Source organism: Vicugna pacos, chromosome 32 (assembly GCF_048564905.1).
Source record: "Vicugna pacos chromosome 32, VicPac4, whole genome shotgun sequence".
NCBI lineage: Eukaryota > Metazoa > Chordata > Mammalia > Artiodactyla > Camelidae > Vicugna > Vicugna pacos.
In genome coordinates, this window is record NC_133018.1 from 1,064,549 (window position 1) to 1,083,878 (window position 19,330).

At 43.3% G+C, this 19,330-nt stretch overlaps 1 protein-coding gene across 1 annotated transcript in view; it reads right to left on the minus strand.

The window, feature by feature from the left end:
* Window positions 1-1,271: 1,271 nt before the first annotated feature.
* Window positions 1,272-19,330, minus strand: part of LOC107035079 (uncharacterized) — a 144,316-nt gene continuing 126,257 nt past the window's right edge. The window contains exons 37-39 of the mRNA XM_072953192.1: window positions 15,525-15,739; window positions 13,115-13,190; window positions 1,272-3,308 (exon numbers count right to left, since the gene is read on the minus strand). Of these exons, the coding sequence (XP_072809293.1) occupies window positions 15,735-15,739 (5 nt within the window). The 3' untranslated portion in view covers window positions 1,272-3,308; window positions 13,115-13,190; window positions 15,525-15,734. The remainder of the gene's footprint in view (window positions 3,309-13,114; window positions 13,191-15,524; window positions 15,740-19,330) is intronic.

Sequence of the window (19,330 nt, forward strand, 5' to 3'; positions counted from 1 at the left end):
ATCCTATTAAGCCTCCAGGTGTTTAATTAACACTCAAGACTTCTAAGGATATTGGCAACCATCTGAATATTTAAATTTTACATTTTTCAGTTCAACGTTTGGCATCATTTCATCATCCTTAAGCAATAGGGTGCTTGGGCACAAATAAAATCTTTTCCCCTTAATTAGAGATAGAAAGATTAATCAGGACCCTAAAATGACACAATACTTTTTGTATGACTGTATATCAATATTGGTTAAAAACAGGCATGTGGGAATTCCAAAGGTTATAACCAGTTTGGCTCCTTCAATAAAAATAATTGTATTTATATCATTGCCTTGTTGTTTTAATGGCCCAGTTTACAGATTTGGGGTGTTTCTTTTAATCAATGAGCTGTCAGGTATAGATTTTCTAAATCAGTCTCTATTCTCAGCAGAATAAGGGAATAGAAATGGTTTGTTTGAGCTCCTAAGTTGTGCTAAATATTTTGCTTATAACACTTAATTCAATCTACACACAAATCCTATAAAATAGGAATTATTCCCCACATTTTTATGGATGAGAAAACTGAAGCTCAGAGAAGTTGCCCGAAGTCATACAGCTATCAAAAGTTAGAAATATCTAGATTCATATTTAATCTCTATATTTCTATCCCCAGAGCCTTGCCCTTTGCACCATATTCCTTGTTACTTTCAAGGACTTAGCAATAATTTGATATTAACAGGGTTCTTAACTTACACGGATAAAATCCATTGGGCCATGATCTCTGGGAAAGCCCACGTTTCACAGGTACATGAAAGGAAGTATTTGTATGAGATGTGAATTTTTCTCTGGAATACAATTTCTTCAAGCACATGGTTGGTTATTGGCATGGAGCCAAATATACACAGTGGCCTAGGAGTCATTGTGTGCCACCTGAAAATGTGTATCAGTTATAAAGCACTGCATAAATGCATGTAAGCCATCATTTTTCTACTACGATCACTAATATATACCTACAGGAGTTGCTAGAAATATATAGTAGTAAGAAAGGCATCAACTGGCATCCAAAATCAGATATAAAAATGGCTCTTAAACTAGTAGTTCTTTGTGCCTTGAAGAGTGTTGCACAAGCTGTTCCAGCATTATGAACTCATGGGGAATTTGAAAACAACAGAAGAAACTGATCATAAGATTAACCCAGAAAAAATCATCTTATATTTTTCCATATTCAATTGTTGCATTTATATACACATATACATGTATTTTCTTTCTTTTCTTTTTCTTTCAAAAAACTGAGATTCTACTCTAATTAATATTTTAATCAGCTTTTAATATTTATCATATCTTCAGCATTTTCTTCTGCCACCATCTTAATGGCTACATAATATTCAGTTGTATGAAATTGATCATTCTATATTAAAACAACACAGTTTTATGAATTTCAGTACCTTTAAACATGAGCCATGTTATTTTTGTTTATATTATTCCAGCTTCACTATGCATGTCCAGTAAATACATTCTCATAAGGACTTCCTTTAACATTTCACAGATATCCAAAGATAAACTCTGACTACATTTGAGACAGTTGATGTGTCCTTAGTGGTTCCTTATTTTTCATTGAGCAAACTTCAGTGTCCTTAGGCTGAGCTGGTTTTCCAGACCCTGCTGTGTGTTAATCAAACTTAACTGTATTTTGCTCCATAGTGAGGTATTCCCCGTAAGCTCATGTCTTCAAGCTTTTGTTCAGGTGCTTGGATGCTACTGCTTGTATGTGGTTGTTTCTTCCCCTCGTTCCTCATGTGTAAATTCTTCCTCTCCTCAAGGACTACTTCGTGTTTTACTCCCTCAGTAACATTTTCTGTCCATGAAGCAACCAAGAGGATCTGCTTCACTCTCAGCCATCACAGCTCTTTATTCATGCCAACATTTCTTGGACACATACTACTTTCTTTCTTGGATTGTTTAAAGGAGTTGTTTATCAAACAGCTAATGTACAGAGTTTGCGAGCGTCCAGTATATAACAGCTAGCTTTTTCTACCTGAGTTTTGAACCAAATGAAAAATGAGTCTAGCGAGCAGGAATCAAATGCCCCTTTAATTATGGATAAAGCAAAAACATGCCTTCCAGCTTTCCTTACCCACCTTGTCCCTGCCAGTACTTCTCTAGGAAGATTTATGGTCTATAGAGAGACTCCACTCTGCTCTGCCATGTGGAACGGGAAGAAAGGAAATGGATTGAATACTGAATCCTGTTCTCACACTCACAGTCAGATAATTTATTACAATTTTGCGGGAAAGGCTAGGGAATAAGACAAGAGATGAGCAGTATTTAGCAGTAATCCTTCCGTATGAAACCACAACAGTTCTGTACTAACACTGCTTAGCTTTTTCAGTTCTTAACCCATTGGACTTGATCATTAAACCCTTGGTTACCCAGAGGCATGTCTGTCCTCCTTTGGAAAGATGATCAGCATCCCGCCGGGAAGTCCTGCCCCCGCCTTCCCGAGGCCACCTCCAGCACACCACACCTTTATGGAGTGCCCCCGGAAGGCTGTCGGGTGAATGTTCTGTACCAGAAGATTCAGAAATATGCCTAAACAGTATGTGATTTTAAAAGATTCCAAGACCACTCTGCATTCAAGACTGAAACCTCACGCCCTCCTCTATTCCCATCCCAAATTGGGTCCAGAGTGCTTTGGTTGCTGCACCCAGGCTGAAGTTCCCTGGAACGGGTACAGGTCCTTCCGGGCTCTGATGTGCCTCACTGTTAAGGGCTTCCCAGCTCTCACATAATTATCACACAGTGACGCTCACTCATGACATTTCAAACTGAAACACACGTTGCCAATGCCTCATGAAGTAGTCCCGGGCAGACGCATGTTGCCAGAACCCATTACTTAACGTTGGCAAAGCAGAGAGGACAGCGATATCTGAAGGAAAGGAGGGCAGACACGGGAAACCTGATTCCCGCTGCTCTAGGCGCGGTCAGGCTTAAGCCAGTTGTCTGAGGCTGACATCTGGCCAGCAAACTCCCGGGAGACCTCTTCCAGCCTGAGACACTCATCATATCCGGGCGATAAAAATTTACCTTTTCATATTGTCGCCTCTCACCACGAGTGGCATTTGAGACGTGGTGACTTACTACAATTTAAAACGTTTGCAACGCTGGCAGCCCCAGGCAGACTTATTTTGAGGTACATACTTTTTATGCATCATGTTCAGAGCCCTTATCTCTCCATTTCTCCTTTGAACCCAAAGGATGTGTCATAAGAGGACTTCTGCAGACTTATGCAAGACGATGCCTCTGCCACGTGCTTCTGAAACTGTATGAATGCATCCGGTCTTGCCTAAAATAGCAAGAGAAGTTAAGTGTCTATTTAATTATCCGAATGAGAAATGATGGTGGGGTGGATCCAGGTAGCAGTGGTGGAATTGGGTGAGATGAACAGGATCTAGATGTATTTTGAAAATAGAACAGCCAGGATTTGATAGTAGATTGACTGTGTGATGTCAAAAGAAGGGGCAATCACAAAGATACTAATTTTTTGCCTTCACCCCTGGAAAAATGGAGTTGCTGCTTACAAGGAGTACCACCTGAAACCCATCCAAAAATGCTGACAGCGTTTGAGGCTCTGTCCTCTTGGTCCTGCCTTTCAAATCTGTCTCAAGATTTTATAATCATTTGGTATATCTGTTCCTATCTTTAAGGGCTGTTTCCCAGTTACTCATACTGTGGCTTCTTTACTTTGGTCTCTGCCACCATAGAGTTCTTAGCAGAGCCTAGATGTTGGCTCCCTCCAGGCCAAGGCAGGTGTTCACTGTTTTCCACCATGGGCCCTTTCGTAAAATCTGGTATAACCTAAGAGCCTCTTCTCAGAATAATGATTTTATTTTTTAATTTTAATTTGTTTTTGGGGAGAACTGTTAAGATTTAATCTTTTAGCAACCTTCAAATATTCAATACAGTATTATAAATTATAATCACCATGCTGTACATTACGTCCCTATTGCTTATTTATTTTTGTCCCCAGAAATTTGCACCTTTTCATCCCTTTCCCCCATTTCACCCAATGCCCCCATCCCTGGCAACCAGTGGTTTGTTTTTTCTATCTATGAACTTGGTTTTTGTTTTTTCTGGTTTTGATTTGTTTGTTTTGCTGTTTTAGATTCCACATATCAATGAAATCACACAATATTTGTCCTTCTTTGTCTAATATAGTTTACTTGGTATAATGCCTTCAAAGTGCATCCATGTAGTTGCAAATGGCAAGACTCTATTCTTTTCATAGCTGAGTAGTATTCCATTATATACATATAATATATTTACATACATACCTTACATATATACATTTACATATATATCTTATTTTTAAATTTGTTATTGAAGTATAGTCAGTTTACAGTGTTGTGTCAGTTTCTGGCATAGAACATAATATCTCAGTCATATACTTCTGTATCCATTCATCCATCAATGGATACTTAGGTTGTTTCCATATCTTGGCTAATGTAAACAGTGCTACAGTAAACATGGGTGTGAATATCTTTTCAAATCAGTGTTTTCATTTTCTTTGGATAAATACCCAGAAGTAGAATTAATGGACTATATGGTAGCTCTATTTTACATTTTTTGAGAGACGTCCATGTTGTTTTTCACAGTGGCTGCACTAATGTACATTCTCACTAACAGTGCACAAGGGTTCCTTTTTCTCCACATCAACATTTTTTTTTTAATAACAGTCATTATAACTGATATGAGGTGGTATCTCATTGTGGTTTTCATTTGCATCTCCTTGATTAGTGATGTTGAACATCTTTTCATGTGCCTGTTGGCCATCTGTATGTCTTCTTTGGAAAAATGTTCAGATCCTCTGCACACTTTAAAACATTTTTAATTTTATTTACTTAATCACTCTTTTTTGTGGGGGGAGATAATTAAGTTTTTGTTTATTTTATTTATTTACTTAAATGCAGGTACTGGGGATTGAACCCAGGACTTTGTGCATATTAAGCATATGCTCTATCATTGAGCTGTACCTTCCCCTCCTTTTTTTGCTATTGAGTTGTATGACTTCTTTATGTATTTTGGATATTAGCCCTGTATTGTATATATGATTTGCAAATATTTTCTCCCATTTATTTCTCCCTGTCTTTTCATCTTGTTGATGTTTCCTTTGCTGTACAGAAGCTTTTAGTTTGGTGTAGCCCCATTTGTTTATTTTTGCATTTGTTTCACTTATTTTTGGGTCAGATCCAAGAATTCATTGCCAAGATCAATGTAAAAAATCTCACCATGTATGTTTTCTTCTAGGAGTTTTATGGTTTCACATCTTACTTTCAAGTCTTAAATCCATTTTGAGTTGATTTTTGTGTATAGTATAGTTTAGCTTCATTCACTTTGTTGAGTGTTTTTATCTTAAATGGATGTTAAATTTTGTCAAATGCTTTTTTCTGCATCTGTAGAGATGATCATACAATTTTTGGCCTTCATTTTGTCAATGTCCTGGATCACACTGATTGATTTGCTCATGTCGAACCATCAATGCGACCCTGGAATAAATTCCACTGGGTCGTGGTGCACAATTTTGTAATATATTGTTGAATTTGGTTTGCTAATGTTTTGTCGAGGATTTTGCATCTATGTTATCGTCAATATTGGCATGTAATTTTCTTTTTTTGTGTGATATCTTTGTCTGGTTTTGGTATCAGGGTCATCCTGCCTTGTAAAGTGAGTTTGGAATCATTCTCTCCTCCTCAGTGTTATGGAAGAGTTTGAGAAGGATAGTTATTAATTCTTTTAAATGTTTGGCTTCACCAGTGAGGTCATCTTGTCCTGGACTTCTATTTTGGGGGGGTGTTTTGGAATAGTGATTCAATCTCCTTACTAGTTTATTCATAATTTCTATTTCTTCATGGTTCAGTCTGGGAAGATTGTATGTTTTTAAGAATTTATCCATTTCTCCTAGGTTATCCAATTTATTGGTATATAATTATCCACAGTGTCTCATATGGTCATTTGTATTTCTGTGGTGTCAGTTGTAATCTCTTCGTTCATTTCTGATTTTATTTGATTCTGTCTCTATCTTTTTTTTTTTTTTTTTTTTTTTTTGGTGAGTCTAGGTAAAGTTTATCAGTTTGGTTTAGCTTTTCAAAGACCCAGCTCTAAATTTCATTGATCTTTTTAGTCTCCATTTCACTTATTTCCACACTGATTTCTGTTTTTCCTTCCTTTTACTAACTTTAGGTTTCGTTGGTTCTTCTTTTCCTATTTTCTCGAGGCGTAAGGTTAGCTAGGTGAATTGAGATTTTTCTTGTTTCTTGAGATGGGCCTGTGTCACTATGAACTTCCTTCTTCGAGCTGTTTTTGATGCATCCCATAAATGTTGGTATGTTGTGTTTCCATTTGTCTCAGGTATTTTTAATATTTCTTTATTGACCCATTGATTGTTCAGTACCTGTTGTTTAATTTCCAAATATTTGTGATTTTTCCAGTTTTCTTTTGGTTTCATATCATTGTGGTTGGAAAAGATGCTTGATATGATTTAGTCTTTTAAAATATATTAAGACCTTTTTTGTGGTCTGATATATGATCTGTCCTGGACAATATTCCATGAAAACTTGAGAAGAATGTGTATTCTGTTGCTTTTGGATGGAGTGTTCTGCTATTAAAGTGAATCTGATCTAATGTGTCACGTAAGGCTGATGTTCCTTACTGATTTTTTTTGCCTGGGTGATCTATCCATTAATGTAAGTGTGATATTGAATTTCCCAAGAGTTACTATATTGCTCTCTATCTCTCCCTTTAGGTCTGTTAATATTTGCTATATATATTTAGGTGCTCCCATATTGGATGCATAATTATTTATAAATGTTATGTCTTCTTGTTGGATTGACCCCTTCATCATTATTGAATTCCCCTCTTTGTCTTTTGTTATAGCATTTGTTTTAAAGTCTATTTTGTCTGTTGTAAGTATAGCTATACAACTTTCTTTGGTTTCCATTTGCATGGAACATCTTATTCCATCCCTTTGCTTTCAGTCTGTGTTTGTCCTTATATCTGAAGTGAGTGTCTTGTACACGGCGTATAGGTGGGTCTCGTTTTTTATCCATGCAGCCACTTTATGTCTTTTGATTGGAGAATTTTGTCCATTTTCATTTAAAGTAATTACTGAGAAGTATGTACTTACTACCATTTTGTTCATTTTTTTCTGGCTGTTTTGTAGTTTCTCTGTTTCTTTTTCTCTTGCTCTCTTCTTCGTGGTTTGGTGACTTTACTTAGTGTGACACTTAGATTCCTTTTTGATTATCTTTTGTGTGTCTCCTGTAGATTTTTTGCTTTGTGGTTGCTGTGAGGCCTACATATAACAACCTATATTTGTAACAGTCTATTTCATGTTGATAATAACAACTTTAAACATTCTAAAACTCAGTATTTTTACATCCTCTGCTACATTTTTTGTATCACATTTTATATCTTTTCATTTTGTGTGTCACTTAACTAATTAGTGTACTTATCGTTATTTTCACTTCTTCCTTTTACTCTTCACACCAGCTTCATATGTGATTAATCCACTATCTCTACCATGTATTTGTCATTACCAGTGAGAGTTATACTTTTGTATTTTTTTTATTACAAATTATCAACCTTTCTTTTCAGCTTGAAGAAGACCCTTTAAAGTTTCTTATAAGGGTGGTTTACTGGAGATGACTCTTTAGTTTTGCTTGTCTGCAAAGCTCTTTATCGTTCCTTCAATTCTGAATGATAACTTTGCTGTGTAGCGTATTCTTGGTTGGAATTTTTTTCCTTTCAGCACTTTGAATAAATTCTGCCACTCCCTTCTGGTCTGAAAAATTTGATGATAGTCTTATAGGAGTTCTCTTGTACATAAAAAGTTGTTTTTGTCTTGCTCATTTAAGATTGCCTATCTTTAAATTCTGACAATTTAATTATAGTGTTTCTTGGTGTAAAATTTTTGGGGTTCATTTTGTTTGGATCTCCCTGGGCTTCCTGGATCTGAATGTTTGTTTCCTTCCCCAGATTAAGGATGTTTTAGGCCATCATTTCTTCAAATATATTTTCTGCCCTTTTATTTCACTCTCATCCTTCTGGGTCCCTATCATGTGAATGTCAGTTTGCTTGATTGTTCCCATAGCCCTTAAGCTATCTTCACTTAATTTTTTTGTTTGTTTCTGCTACTCTGTGTGAGTTCCACTGCCCTGTCTTCAGTATCTCTGATCCTTTCCCTTTGCTTAATTAATTTTTTTTTATGAGCCCAGGCCCAGCCTGTGTGTGTGCAGAGTGTGTATATGTGTTTATGTGTGTGCAAGTGTTGTGTTCAGCAGGGAGGAGCAGTTTGGCAAGGGAGTGTGTGTGGAAGTGGGCACAGGCCTGAGTGTGGGCCAGACTGGGGGTGGGATGACCCAGCTAGGAGTGATCAAGTCACCCCGCTAAGGCAAGGGGCAATGTCCGGTGAGAGTTCCTCTGCCGAGGGGTGCAGGCAGTGGCATGTGGTCCCACTGAAGGCCTGACAGTAGTGAGAAATGGTTACAATGAGCACCTGGTGGACTGAGGGCATTTAGGGGACACTGGTAGGGTGGGACAGAGGGGTCTTCACCCCTTGCCCCAGCATTTGGCACTGTTTGACATTCAGCTTTAGAGACGGAGGACCAGCTGGGCTGCAGGTCAGATTAGAGGCAGATGGTGAGCAGGAGATGGAGTGTGCATGTGCCAACCCTCCCACCAACACTTCATCCTGTGTAAGGCTTTGTGAGCCCCAGCTCCCACCCCACCCCACGGTATGTGTGTGTTTGTGTGTGTGTGTGTGTGCACGTCTGTGTTTGTGTGTGTCCTCCTGGATGTGTTTAATGTGAGTCCAGTTTCTGCCCTCAGGGCTCCAGATGTGTATGGGGTTGTGTCTGAGCCAGTCACTGTCCTGCAACCTGCAGAGCTTGGTGAGGGAGAGGTGGCTGTAGGCGTGAGAGAGGCAGGAGGGCTGCCCAAGGACCTCTCTTCTGCTAGGACTTAAGCTGGGATGCACAGGCCTCAAACTGCCCATCTCAACTTCCTCCATGATTCCCAGGGAATCCAGATTTGGTCCTGGGTAGGGCAGAAGAACCAGGTTAGAGGAGTTCAGCTGGGGCAAGACCTAGGCCTCCCACACAAACGGAGCCTCAGGGCAGGGTGGGCAGTGGAGGCCTGGTTTGGCACCAGTACTGTGTCTTCCCTGGCCCAGTCCTGGGGGGAGAGGCGAGTAAGTCAAGTGGGAATGAGGGGTCTTGGGACACTTTCGACAGTTCAGGCGCTAGATGTGGCTTGGGGGCCAAAGACTTGAAACGCTCTCCTTTGGGAATCCACCTCCCTGCCCACCAGGTGCAGACTCTTGGGGGCCCTGCGTGCTCAGGTCCTTCAGTGAGGGAGGGGGTGAAGCTCTAAGGCGGGGAGTGTGGGGCGGGGGAGCAGGGGACGGGCAGGGAGGCCTGGGCAGGGAGGGAGCACTCAGAGGCGGCGAGAGGCGTGGGCGTGGACTTGAGGCTGCGGCCGGCCGGGGAGGCAGGCCCAGTAGGAGCAGCAGCTGCAGGGACACCAGGACGCCCAATGACGGCGGGAAGGAGGCCCCGCGGCCGCAGTCTGGGGCATCTCCCGTGGCGTTGTAGTCGAAGCAGATGTGCGGGCCTCTGCGGTATCGCGGTCTCTGCACCAGTTCACATTGCTCCGGGCCGTCCGAGGGAGTCTCTTTCTGCAGCAGCCGGCCAGCCTCCCACTGGCTGCACAGTGGCTTCTCGGCCACCACGAAGAGGTTAGTGTTGGTCAGTCTCTGCGCGTGGAAGAGCCTGGAGCAGTTTCCGCAGTCGACGATGGCGTTGTAGGAGGCGTTCACCGAACCGAAGTAGGACTGGGCCTGTTTCATGACGCAGCTGCTGTCGCGCACTTCGGGGTCCCCCTCGGCCTCCGCGGGCTCCGCGAGGGCCCAGAGCGCCTCAGCCGCACCCCTGCACCCTGAGCCTCGCTCAGCCGTGAGCCCCGCCCTCCTGTAAAATTGATCAGTAGTGCTGAAATCAGAGTCCGCCGCTGGCTATAACGTCAGATTCGATTTGTTCAGCAAGATCTGTGTCAATGGGGACGATGCCCACCCACTGTGGAAGTGGATGAAAGTTCAGCCCAAGGGGAAGGGCGTCCTGGGAAATGCCATCAAATGGAACGTCACCAAGTTTCTCATTGACAAGAACGGCTGTGTGGTGAAGCGGTATGGTCCCATGGAGGAGCCCCTGGTAATTGAGAAGGACCTGCCGTGCTACCTCTAGTTCCACAAGTTCTGTTGTTGAACACTTCTAGTAGCGTTTTTTTGATTCAGTTATTGTATTTTTTATCTCTGTGACTTCTTTTTGGTACTGTCTTATGTTTTCTCTTTGTTGAATGTCTCACTAAGTTTATTCCCCCAATTTCAGAGAGCAACTTTATGATCATTATTTAAAACTCTTAATCAGGTAAATATTTGTCTCCTTTTTTGTTTTTCAGAGCTTTATCTTGTTCTTTTGTTTGGAACATATTCCTCTGTTTCATAATTTTGCTTGATTCTCTGTGTTTGTTGCCAGGTATTAGGCAAAATGGTTACCCTTCTCAGTCTTGGAGAAGTGGCCTGTTTCAAGAGTTGAACCTTGTCATTCAACCTTGCCCTAGCTCTTGGCTGTCTCTTGAACTTGATGATTGTTCAAGCAGTCTGATTTATTTATTTATTGAAGTATAGTCAATTTATAATGTGTTAATTTCTGGTGTATAGCACAGTGATTCATATATATATATAAAAATATATATATATATTCCTTTTCATATTTTTTTATCATAGGCTATTATAAGGTATTGAATATAGTTCCCTGTGCTATTCAACAGGACCTTGTTGTTTATCTATTTTGTATGTAGTAGTTAGTATCTATAAATCTTGAACTCCCAGTTTATTCCTCCCTACCCCCTTTCCCTCCTAGTTACCATAAGTTTGTTTTCTATGTCTGTGAATCTGTCTCTGTTTTGTAAATAAGTTCATTTTTCTCTCTCTTATCTTTAGGTTCCATATGTAAGTGGTATCATATGATATTTTTCTTTCTCTTTCTGGCTTACTTCACTTCATATGACAATCTGCAGGTCCATTCATGTTGCTGCAAATGGTATTATTTTATTTTTTTATGGCTGAGTAGTATCCTGTTTTATATATATATATACACACACACATACACACCACAATTTCTTTATCTTTCCATGTCTTAGCTATCATAAATAGTGCTGCTGTGAATATTGGAGTGTATGTATCTTTTTGAATTAGAGTTTCCGCCAGATACATGCCCAGGAGTGGGGTTGCTGGATTATAGGGTAAGTCTATTGTACTTTACCCTATAAAACCTCATGCACACATCTTGGAGGTGCTCAGAGCTTCGGAGCAGAAGCCCCTCTGAGCCCGCCAGCGTAATAAATCTGAGTACTCCAACCCTTCGAGTGGTGTTTGTTTCTTGGCGGGCCTGTCGTTTCCGTAACACTGGGGGTGGTGTCCTGGCAAGACTGTCTCTCTGATTGTTACAGTCCTGTGGGACCCAAGCCCCTGGCCTCCAGAACCAGGAGATCGAGGAGCACCCCCTGTGCAGCAGTCACAACAACCGTGGTGCTAGACACAAAAAATGGGGCGCCAGACACACGTGAGAGCCCCCTTCCAAAAGATACTGGCTTTGTGGGTGCGGTAGAGAGATGGCGCCCACCTTCCAAGGTCTCTGGAAAGGCTTCCGGTCAGCACTTAGATGTGCGTCTCGTTGGAAGCCTGCCCCTCAGGCTGCGCTTTGATGACCGCGCCTCTTTCATGGGGAGCCTGAGCACCTGGGCCTGTTGCTTCTTGCTGCATCTTGGGGGTGGTAGGTGTTTAACAACTTTTTCTTCCTTGGTTACAGTCTTGGGGGACACACAAGCAGAAGCCCTACTGGCCTGCAGAGCAAGTGATGCAGAGGTGTCCGCTGGCAGCAGCTGCAGAAATCGGGGTGTTAGACAAAGATATAAGCTCTTTTCTGGGAGGTGCTGGTGAGCTGGAGCCAGGCAGTGGGGGGGACACACAGATGGTGTCCACAGGCCTGCATTCCATGGGGGCTCCTCCAGAAGCCTCCAGAAGTGTGCTAGACCAGGAAGCTGCCCTCAGGCCAAACTTCCTGAACACGAAAACAGGTCTCCTTCTCAGAAAGCCTGGGGCTGCGCTTCAGTCTGCTGTCTGTGCAGGGCCCGGAGGTGGGGGGGGCGAAGCCGTCTTCACGCCCCCTGTGGCTTTGCGGCGTCTCACTTCACTTTAAGTCTCTTATGCTTGGTTTGTAATCACTAAAGCAAATCAGTATTTTTAGAGCACAAAATAAATGTCAAAATATTTTTGAATGCCTCTATTCTTGCCATCTTTATGGAAGAGGAGTTGACGGGGGTGACTACAGGAGAATCTGGTCTCTGGCAAGACCCGGAATAACCTTGTCTCGTATTAGCTACTGAGCAACATGGTGGATTAAAAGCCTTCCCGGGAATGCATTCTCGGTTACGAATTATACACAGAAGCTGGACAGGGAACAGCATCCAAGTCTCTAAGTTAATGATAACCACACCCAAAATAAACCAACTAATTAATGTTAACTATAATGAAAACACAGCTACTGTTCAATTGTCCTGATTACATGGTTTACTTAGTAAAACACAGGCTTAGAAATTTCTTTAACTGAGAGAAGCAATGGTTGTTAATATGAAATTTCCCTTTTTTTCCATTAAAGGCTTCTAGCATATTAATTGCATCTTCAGCCCATTTATTGATTTTAATGCCTTGCAGTTTGCTAAAAATGAAATTCTCTCCAGTTGCTTTAGGATTCCTCGAAATTTAATACATACAGTGATTTGGGGCTAGAGAGGTTCCACTGGCCAGTTTTAATTAAAAAACACAGTACAATGAAAAATAAAACTCTAGGTTCACCAAATAAACTTTTTGTTCAGTGGGGGAAAAATCCAGATAAATCAGACTTTCTTGCATTTACTTTACTAATGAGGAAATCCAATCCAAGCAAAATAAAGGTCTTTCTGCTGAGATGGCAACTCATTAGTGCGGGGGGCTCTATTTCTTATTGATTAGGTAATAGATGTACAGAGACTCATTACCTTTGAGTGCTCTTGGCTTGAAGAATGCTAACACAAGACAGCTTCAGAGCGATTCTGAGTAATTCTAGGAGTCCACCTGCAAAAGACATTCATATTCTGTTTTGTTGTTATTTGTCTTTACTACAGACATTCTTCAAAAAGAACAAAGCAAGTGCAATAGAGAAACATCAACATTTTCCATTTATTTAAAATAATCCAATTCAGCACTAGCAAATACATTGAAAAATACTTTTTGTTCTAATAATTTAAGTTCCTCAAGCTTAATGCTTTGGTTTGTTCTCAAAAGGCACAGCGTATCAGATGATTGGATCTTAAAGACTTGGAAACAGGAAGATTTTCAGGTACCTCTTTGTGGGAGCAGCAGTCCCCAGCCTCTGAAGCAATATTTACCCATCCAGTGTGGGAACTATTTCTGAACTATTCCTAATGGAATATGTTGAGGAATATTTCTAGTTTTTTGCTCTTTGGCAGAGTACATGACAGAGACCCAAAAGTGTTCGTCAGTCATCCTTTATTTTTATTTTGCTGCTGTGTGATTCAGTGGCTTGCCACAAAGCTATCTTTGGCACTGTTTGAAGAGTTCTGACTCCACTCAGCAGTTTGATGGGACTTTAGTGTAGCCAGATTAACTGGTCTTGCTATACAATTTGTTTTCCAGTAGAATCCCATTGTGTTGCTGTAGGAAATAGACAAGGCCAGCTGTGGGTTTCAGATGTTACCAGCCAAGGAAACTCACCTCACAGTCTTTTTGATTTAAAAACCTAATATTATCAGGGGGAGGGTATAGCTCAGTAGTAGAGCACACACTTAGTATCCAGGAGATCCTGGGTTCAATCCCCAGTCCCTCCATTAAAAAAACAAAACGCCCTAATATTATCAAGTTATCCAAACACCCTCAGGTGGGAGTGGGGAGTAGGGGTAAGGGGTGGAGGTAGAATGTGAGCTTAGGGCTGGAGCCTCCAACTAGACAAGAGTTCTAGCTCGGGCAGATAATAGCTTCTTTCCCTTGATGACAGTGAATGCAAACCATCTGATTGAACGGATACCCTGATAAACAGAGTAGAGTGAAAGCAGGGGGTGGATGCTAAATCCTAGATGCAGAAAGGGTTTTCTGCTTGACTCTGAAAGTCTTGGACAGTGACCTTACACAAAAGGCTTATCTTCAGAGCAAAATGCTAATTTATTTATTTATGATATTTAGACCTACCCCAGGTGATAGTGAGAGACTCAACCTTTTGTAAAAACTGGTCACACAAATTATATTGGGATGTGGTACAGTGTTTGTGATTTTCTAACTTAGGTTCTGCCCACGTTGCGCTGCCATTCTGCCTCTTTGTGAAGAGAAACAAGGATTGTTATTTCACTGGACAGTTAAATGAATTGTGCATTTCTTAAGAGTCTAAAGGGCACTCAGATATTACTGTCATGGGCACTTTATGTAAGTGTAACAGAGCAAATGATAGAGCAAGAAAGTGAAGGTGCACAGGCCATCTGGAACTGGGTAATTGACATTCATTTTGCATCAGTTTTATTTTCCAGGTGAGTCTGTTTCAAGGGCCCGTTCTCCCAGCTAGAGCCCCAGACTGACAAATCCATCTTTTCCTCCTCTCAGAGTTAACCAGATCAATCATCACACACTGCTGGCAACCAGCACGTTCCTCTCAATCTATATGAAATCAGGAGTCGAGTGTTCTTTCTGGATGTAATGGATCAGTTACCCTTGATAATCAGTCACACACTCCGGCTCCAGCCCCGCCCCCCACTCCCATGCAGGCACATGGAGGGCACACGTGCACACACAGGGACATGCACACACATACGCCAGTAGTCACTGCCTGTTACATAGACCTGCACTTGCAGTAAAAGTAACGCCTAGACCTCTGGAAAACGTGCCAGATCAGGCAGTCCAAATCATCAGTTATATAAATGCGCGGCCACATCAGCCCAGATCATTAAAAATTTTACGTGAAGAATTGGGTGCCCAGCACACAGAACTTCTTTTAAATATGGAGGCGAGGCGGCTTTCCCGACGTGAAGTCCTTTTAAGACTTTTTGAGCTTCGTTGTGAACTATTGTTTTTTGTGGATTCTGCTTTTTGAAAATTTGATTGTTAAACAAATTTATCGTGGCTGCTAAGACTTGTATATCTTGCAGATATTTTCACTAAATTAAATGAGGTTAATCTGTCAATGTAAGGGGGAAATGTGGCAGTTTTTATAGTATTTGATAAAATGTCATCAAAAGAAAACTTGGTTTTCCTACACTCAGTGACCTTTTGACCGAAATTAATCCTACAGTTGATGGAGACACTGGCAGGGCTGCTGTGCAGCATCGCAGGGGGTTGCGTTCTGCTCTGTTAATATCTTCCTGTAACAAATGATGATAATGCTTGGGTTAGAAATCCACTTACAGTAACTTACACCAGCCTCATTAGTGGCATGGGACTATGAGAACCTGACTGATTCAACATCTGATTCCCAGGTGAAGCACAACTTCAGTGAACTTTCACGAAATGATTTTTGGAGCAGCCTGAGTCAGGAGTAGCCACGCGTTGCGAGGTGTGCAGGTTGTGTACTGTTTTGTCTGCTACCATGCACCTGTGTGAAGCAGGATTTTCCTATTATGCTGCAAAAAAAAAAAAAAAAGAGAGAGAGAAAGAAAGACAGAAAAAGACTTGATGTGGATCTGACTTAGCAACACCACACCTAACATTAAGTGGATATGTGATAAAGAGACCTAAAAGCACTGGTCACATTAAAACCGGAGGGTTCTGTGTGCTTCTTGATAACCAAATATAAGATGAAAATTAAAAGTGATTTACTTCAAAGAAAAGGAAGCTAATGCATTTATTTTTCATGAGTGAAAGCATATGATGCTGTATACTACTTTGCAGGTTTTGGTATCTGAAGCTGACTCACCAGCGCGGTGGGTAATTCAGTAAAGCAGGAACATAGGGAGGCAATCATTTATTTTAAAGAACAGTAAGGTAGAAACATCATATTGACTGGGTTTCCAGATGCTCACATTCACTTGTCACACCAGGGACTCCTTCATTTGTCCACTAACGTCGTTAGCCAAGACCCAGAAGTTTCATGACACATCCTGGTGTGTGTGTGTCACCTCTTAGCCATTTAACTTACCTAATTGTCGTATTTTCTATTCAATAAATAAATAAATTTCAGCATGTAAAAATGAAGAGTAGCATAACAAATGATAACATATCCCACCTAACCAAAGAAGCAAAAAGTACAAATGGAACACACATTGTGTGAACCTCTTTCCAATTGCCGGCTTATGTCACCTGGTGGCCCCACATGGAGCATCTCCTACAAGGCACTCTACTGGGAGGGTGTGTGTGTGTGTGTGTGTGTGTGTGTATGCATGTGTGTCAGGGTGGGGTGACACGTAGACCACAGAGGCCCAGCAGTCACTCAGAAGGCACACAGCTGAGCCAGGCAGGTGCCAAGCTCCAGACCTTCCCAGCTGAGCCTGTGCCCAGGGAGCCCCGCCCCTCACACTGCCTCGGGGAGGCTGGGTCACGCGTGTCCCTCCATCCCCAGCCCAGCTGCAAGGCAGCAGGAGGCCCAGGTCAGCCCGTGGCCCATTTTCAGCCCTGCCCCACCCTGGCCTGTCCAAATGCCACAGGCCATGTCACGCATCTGGGTGGCAGGTGTTCCTCGGGCCAGAGCAACTGTCGCCTCTCTTCTATGTTTGCCTCCACCTGGCAGCCCCTCTGAAGCTGCCCTCTGGCTTCCCCTGCCTCTCAGCACCATCTCCCCTCCCTCTCCCTGTAGTCTCTGCGTTTTCCTGCCTTTGGTGAGATGGGGCCGTTTCTCTCAAGGGTTATTTTAAATACTCAAGTTTTAAAATTTTTATTTTCTTGAAGTATAGTCAGTTTACCATGTCGTGTCAATTTCTGGTGTACAGCACAACGCTTCAGTCGTACATGAATATACATATATTCATTTTCATGTCCTTTTTCACCATGAGCTACTACAAAATACCGACTGTGGTTCCCTGTGCTCTACAGTATAAGCTTGTTGCTCTATTTTATATTTACCAGTCAGTATCTGCAAATCTCGAACTCCCAGTGTATCCCTTCCCACCCCGTTCCCCTCGATAATGTAAGTTTGTTTTCTGTATCTTTTTTTTTTTTTAGATTCCACATCTGAGTGTTGTCATGTGGTGTTTTTCTTTCTCTTTCTGGATTACTTCACTTAGAATGACATTCTCCAGGGACATCCATGTTGCTGCAAATAGCATTGTTTCATTTTTTATGGCTGAGTAGTATTCCTTTGTATACACATACCACAGCTTCTTTATCCAGCCATCTCTCGATGGACATTTAGGCTAGCCTGTTTCCATGTCTTGGCTATTGTACATAGTGCTGCTGTGAACATTGGGGTGCATGTATCTTCTTGAATTAAGGTTCCCTTTGGATATATGTCCAGGAGTGGGTTTCTTTTATCATATGGTAAGTGTATTTTTTGTTTTTGAGGAATCTCCATACCATTTTTTGTAATTGGTGCACCTAACTACATTCTCACCAACAGTGTACAAGGGTCCCCTTTTCTCCACACCCTCTCCAGGATTTACCATTTGAGTATTCATGTTTTAATTAAAGGATTCTATTGCAGCAGCGACATGTAAGATAATGAAAAACTGGCATCCTGGCGGCTGAGGGGTGAGCCTGTGTGTCCCTGTGCATGTGTGTGTTCCTGTATGTGTTTACACGTCCCACGTGTGCCCTCCATGTGCCTGCATGGGGGTGGGGAGCAGGGCTGGAGCCTGAGTGTGCGGCTGAGTGACATCCCGGGCACGTGGTCTGGAGGGGTGTGTGAGGCTGTGATGCTGGGCTGAGGCTGTGACCTGACCAAGGCTACACAGCCCGTTTTGGGGCTCAGGGCCCCACCCTTGCCTCCAGGCCTGTCACCACTCAGCTGGTGCATCCCCTGCCAAGACACAGGGCTTGAAGTCCTGACCCTAAGAGCCCCACAACTTCCCTCAGGAGGAGGGGCCTCTGGGGCGGGGAGAGAAGCTGGGCTTGGCATGGGGAGGGGGAGCAGGGAATGCCAGGCGCTGGGCATGGCTCTGGAGTTTGGGGGTGACCAGGAGCAGCGAGGTGAGGGGAGTAGGAAGGGCCTCCTCACCAGGACTGGGTTTGCGATCCCAGCCAGGCGAGCCACTCTTTTGTACAAGGGCCAATTTAGAAAAATCTGGAAAACCAAGTTTCAGGCTCCATGGTAGGTAAGTCCCATTCCAGATGGAAATAGCAGGACGTGACCCCATAAAAAACAGTAAGTGCACATGGGCCATCGCCCCACCCGTAAAGGAACTCCCCCGAGTGCCAGAGCTCACCGCACACCCACCCTGGGGCCTGGGAGGCCTGGAGCGATGGCCCTGCTGGGGTCCCACTTCCCAGAAAGGTGGGGAGAAGGGCCATTGGTCATACAGTTGAGGCCCAAGGAGGGGAGATTACTTGCCCAGGTCACCCAGCACCAGAGGGCAGTCGGGTGGGACCCAGGCCCCCGGGCTCATCACAGGCCCCATTCTTAGGACAGGAGGACAGGCCTGCCTGGGAAAGCAGCATTGGGAAAGGGAATAACCCTGCAGACAGAGCCAAGTTCACTGGCTGGCGGAGCCTGTTTCCCTTCTGTGGGATGGGGAACGGGACAATGCCTGCTCACAGGGCCTCTGAAGCTAGAGTTGGCACGTCTGTGGTGCTGGGGGGAGCCCTCCTGGTCCCCCTTACCTGGGAAGTGGCTGGAGGGCCCTGGGTGCAGCTCTGAGCCCCGTCCTGAGGGCCGATGGTGCCTGTCGAGCTGGGCGGGCTGCCGGTCCCTGGGGCCCTGACAGTGGCAGTTGCAGGGCTTGGTGAAGGATGGGCCAACTCCCCTTCCCAGTCACCCTGGCCCTAGGTCCTCCCCAACGCACCCCGGGCTGGCTCCCTCCTTCCTGCCTCCTCTTGTCTCTGCCTCCCCCTACCCGGTGTGCCCCCGTCACCTCCTGTCGCTCTTTAGGACTTGACCCCCACCTCTCTCTCTCACTCATGCACTGTCTCTCCCCCTGCATGTCTTTCTCTCTCCCCCCCCCCCCCCAGGTCCTCGGGCCCTGGGCTCTGGTCTAGCCCCGTCCAGGACCACAGGGCCCAGCTCTCCCAGCCCTCCCACCCTCACGGCCAAGTAGTGCCCCGGCCCTGCTCACAGTGGAGGAGCC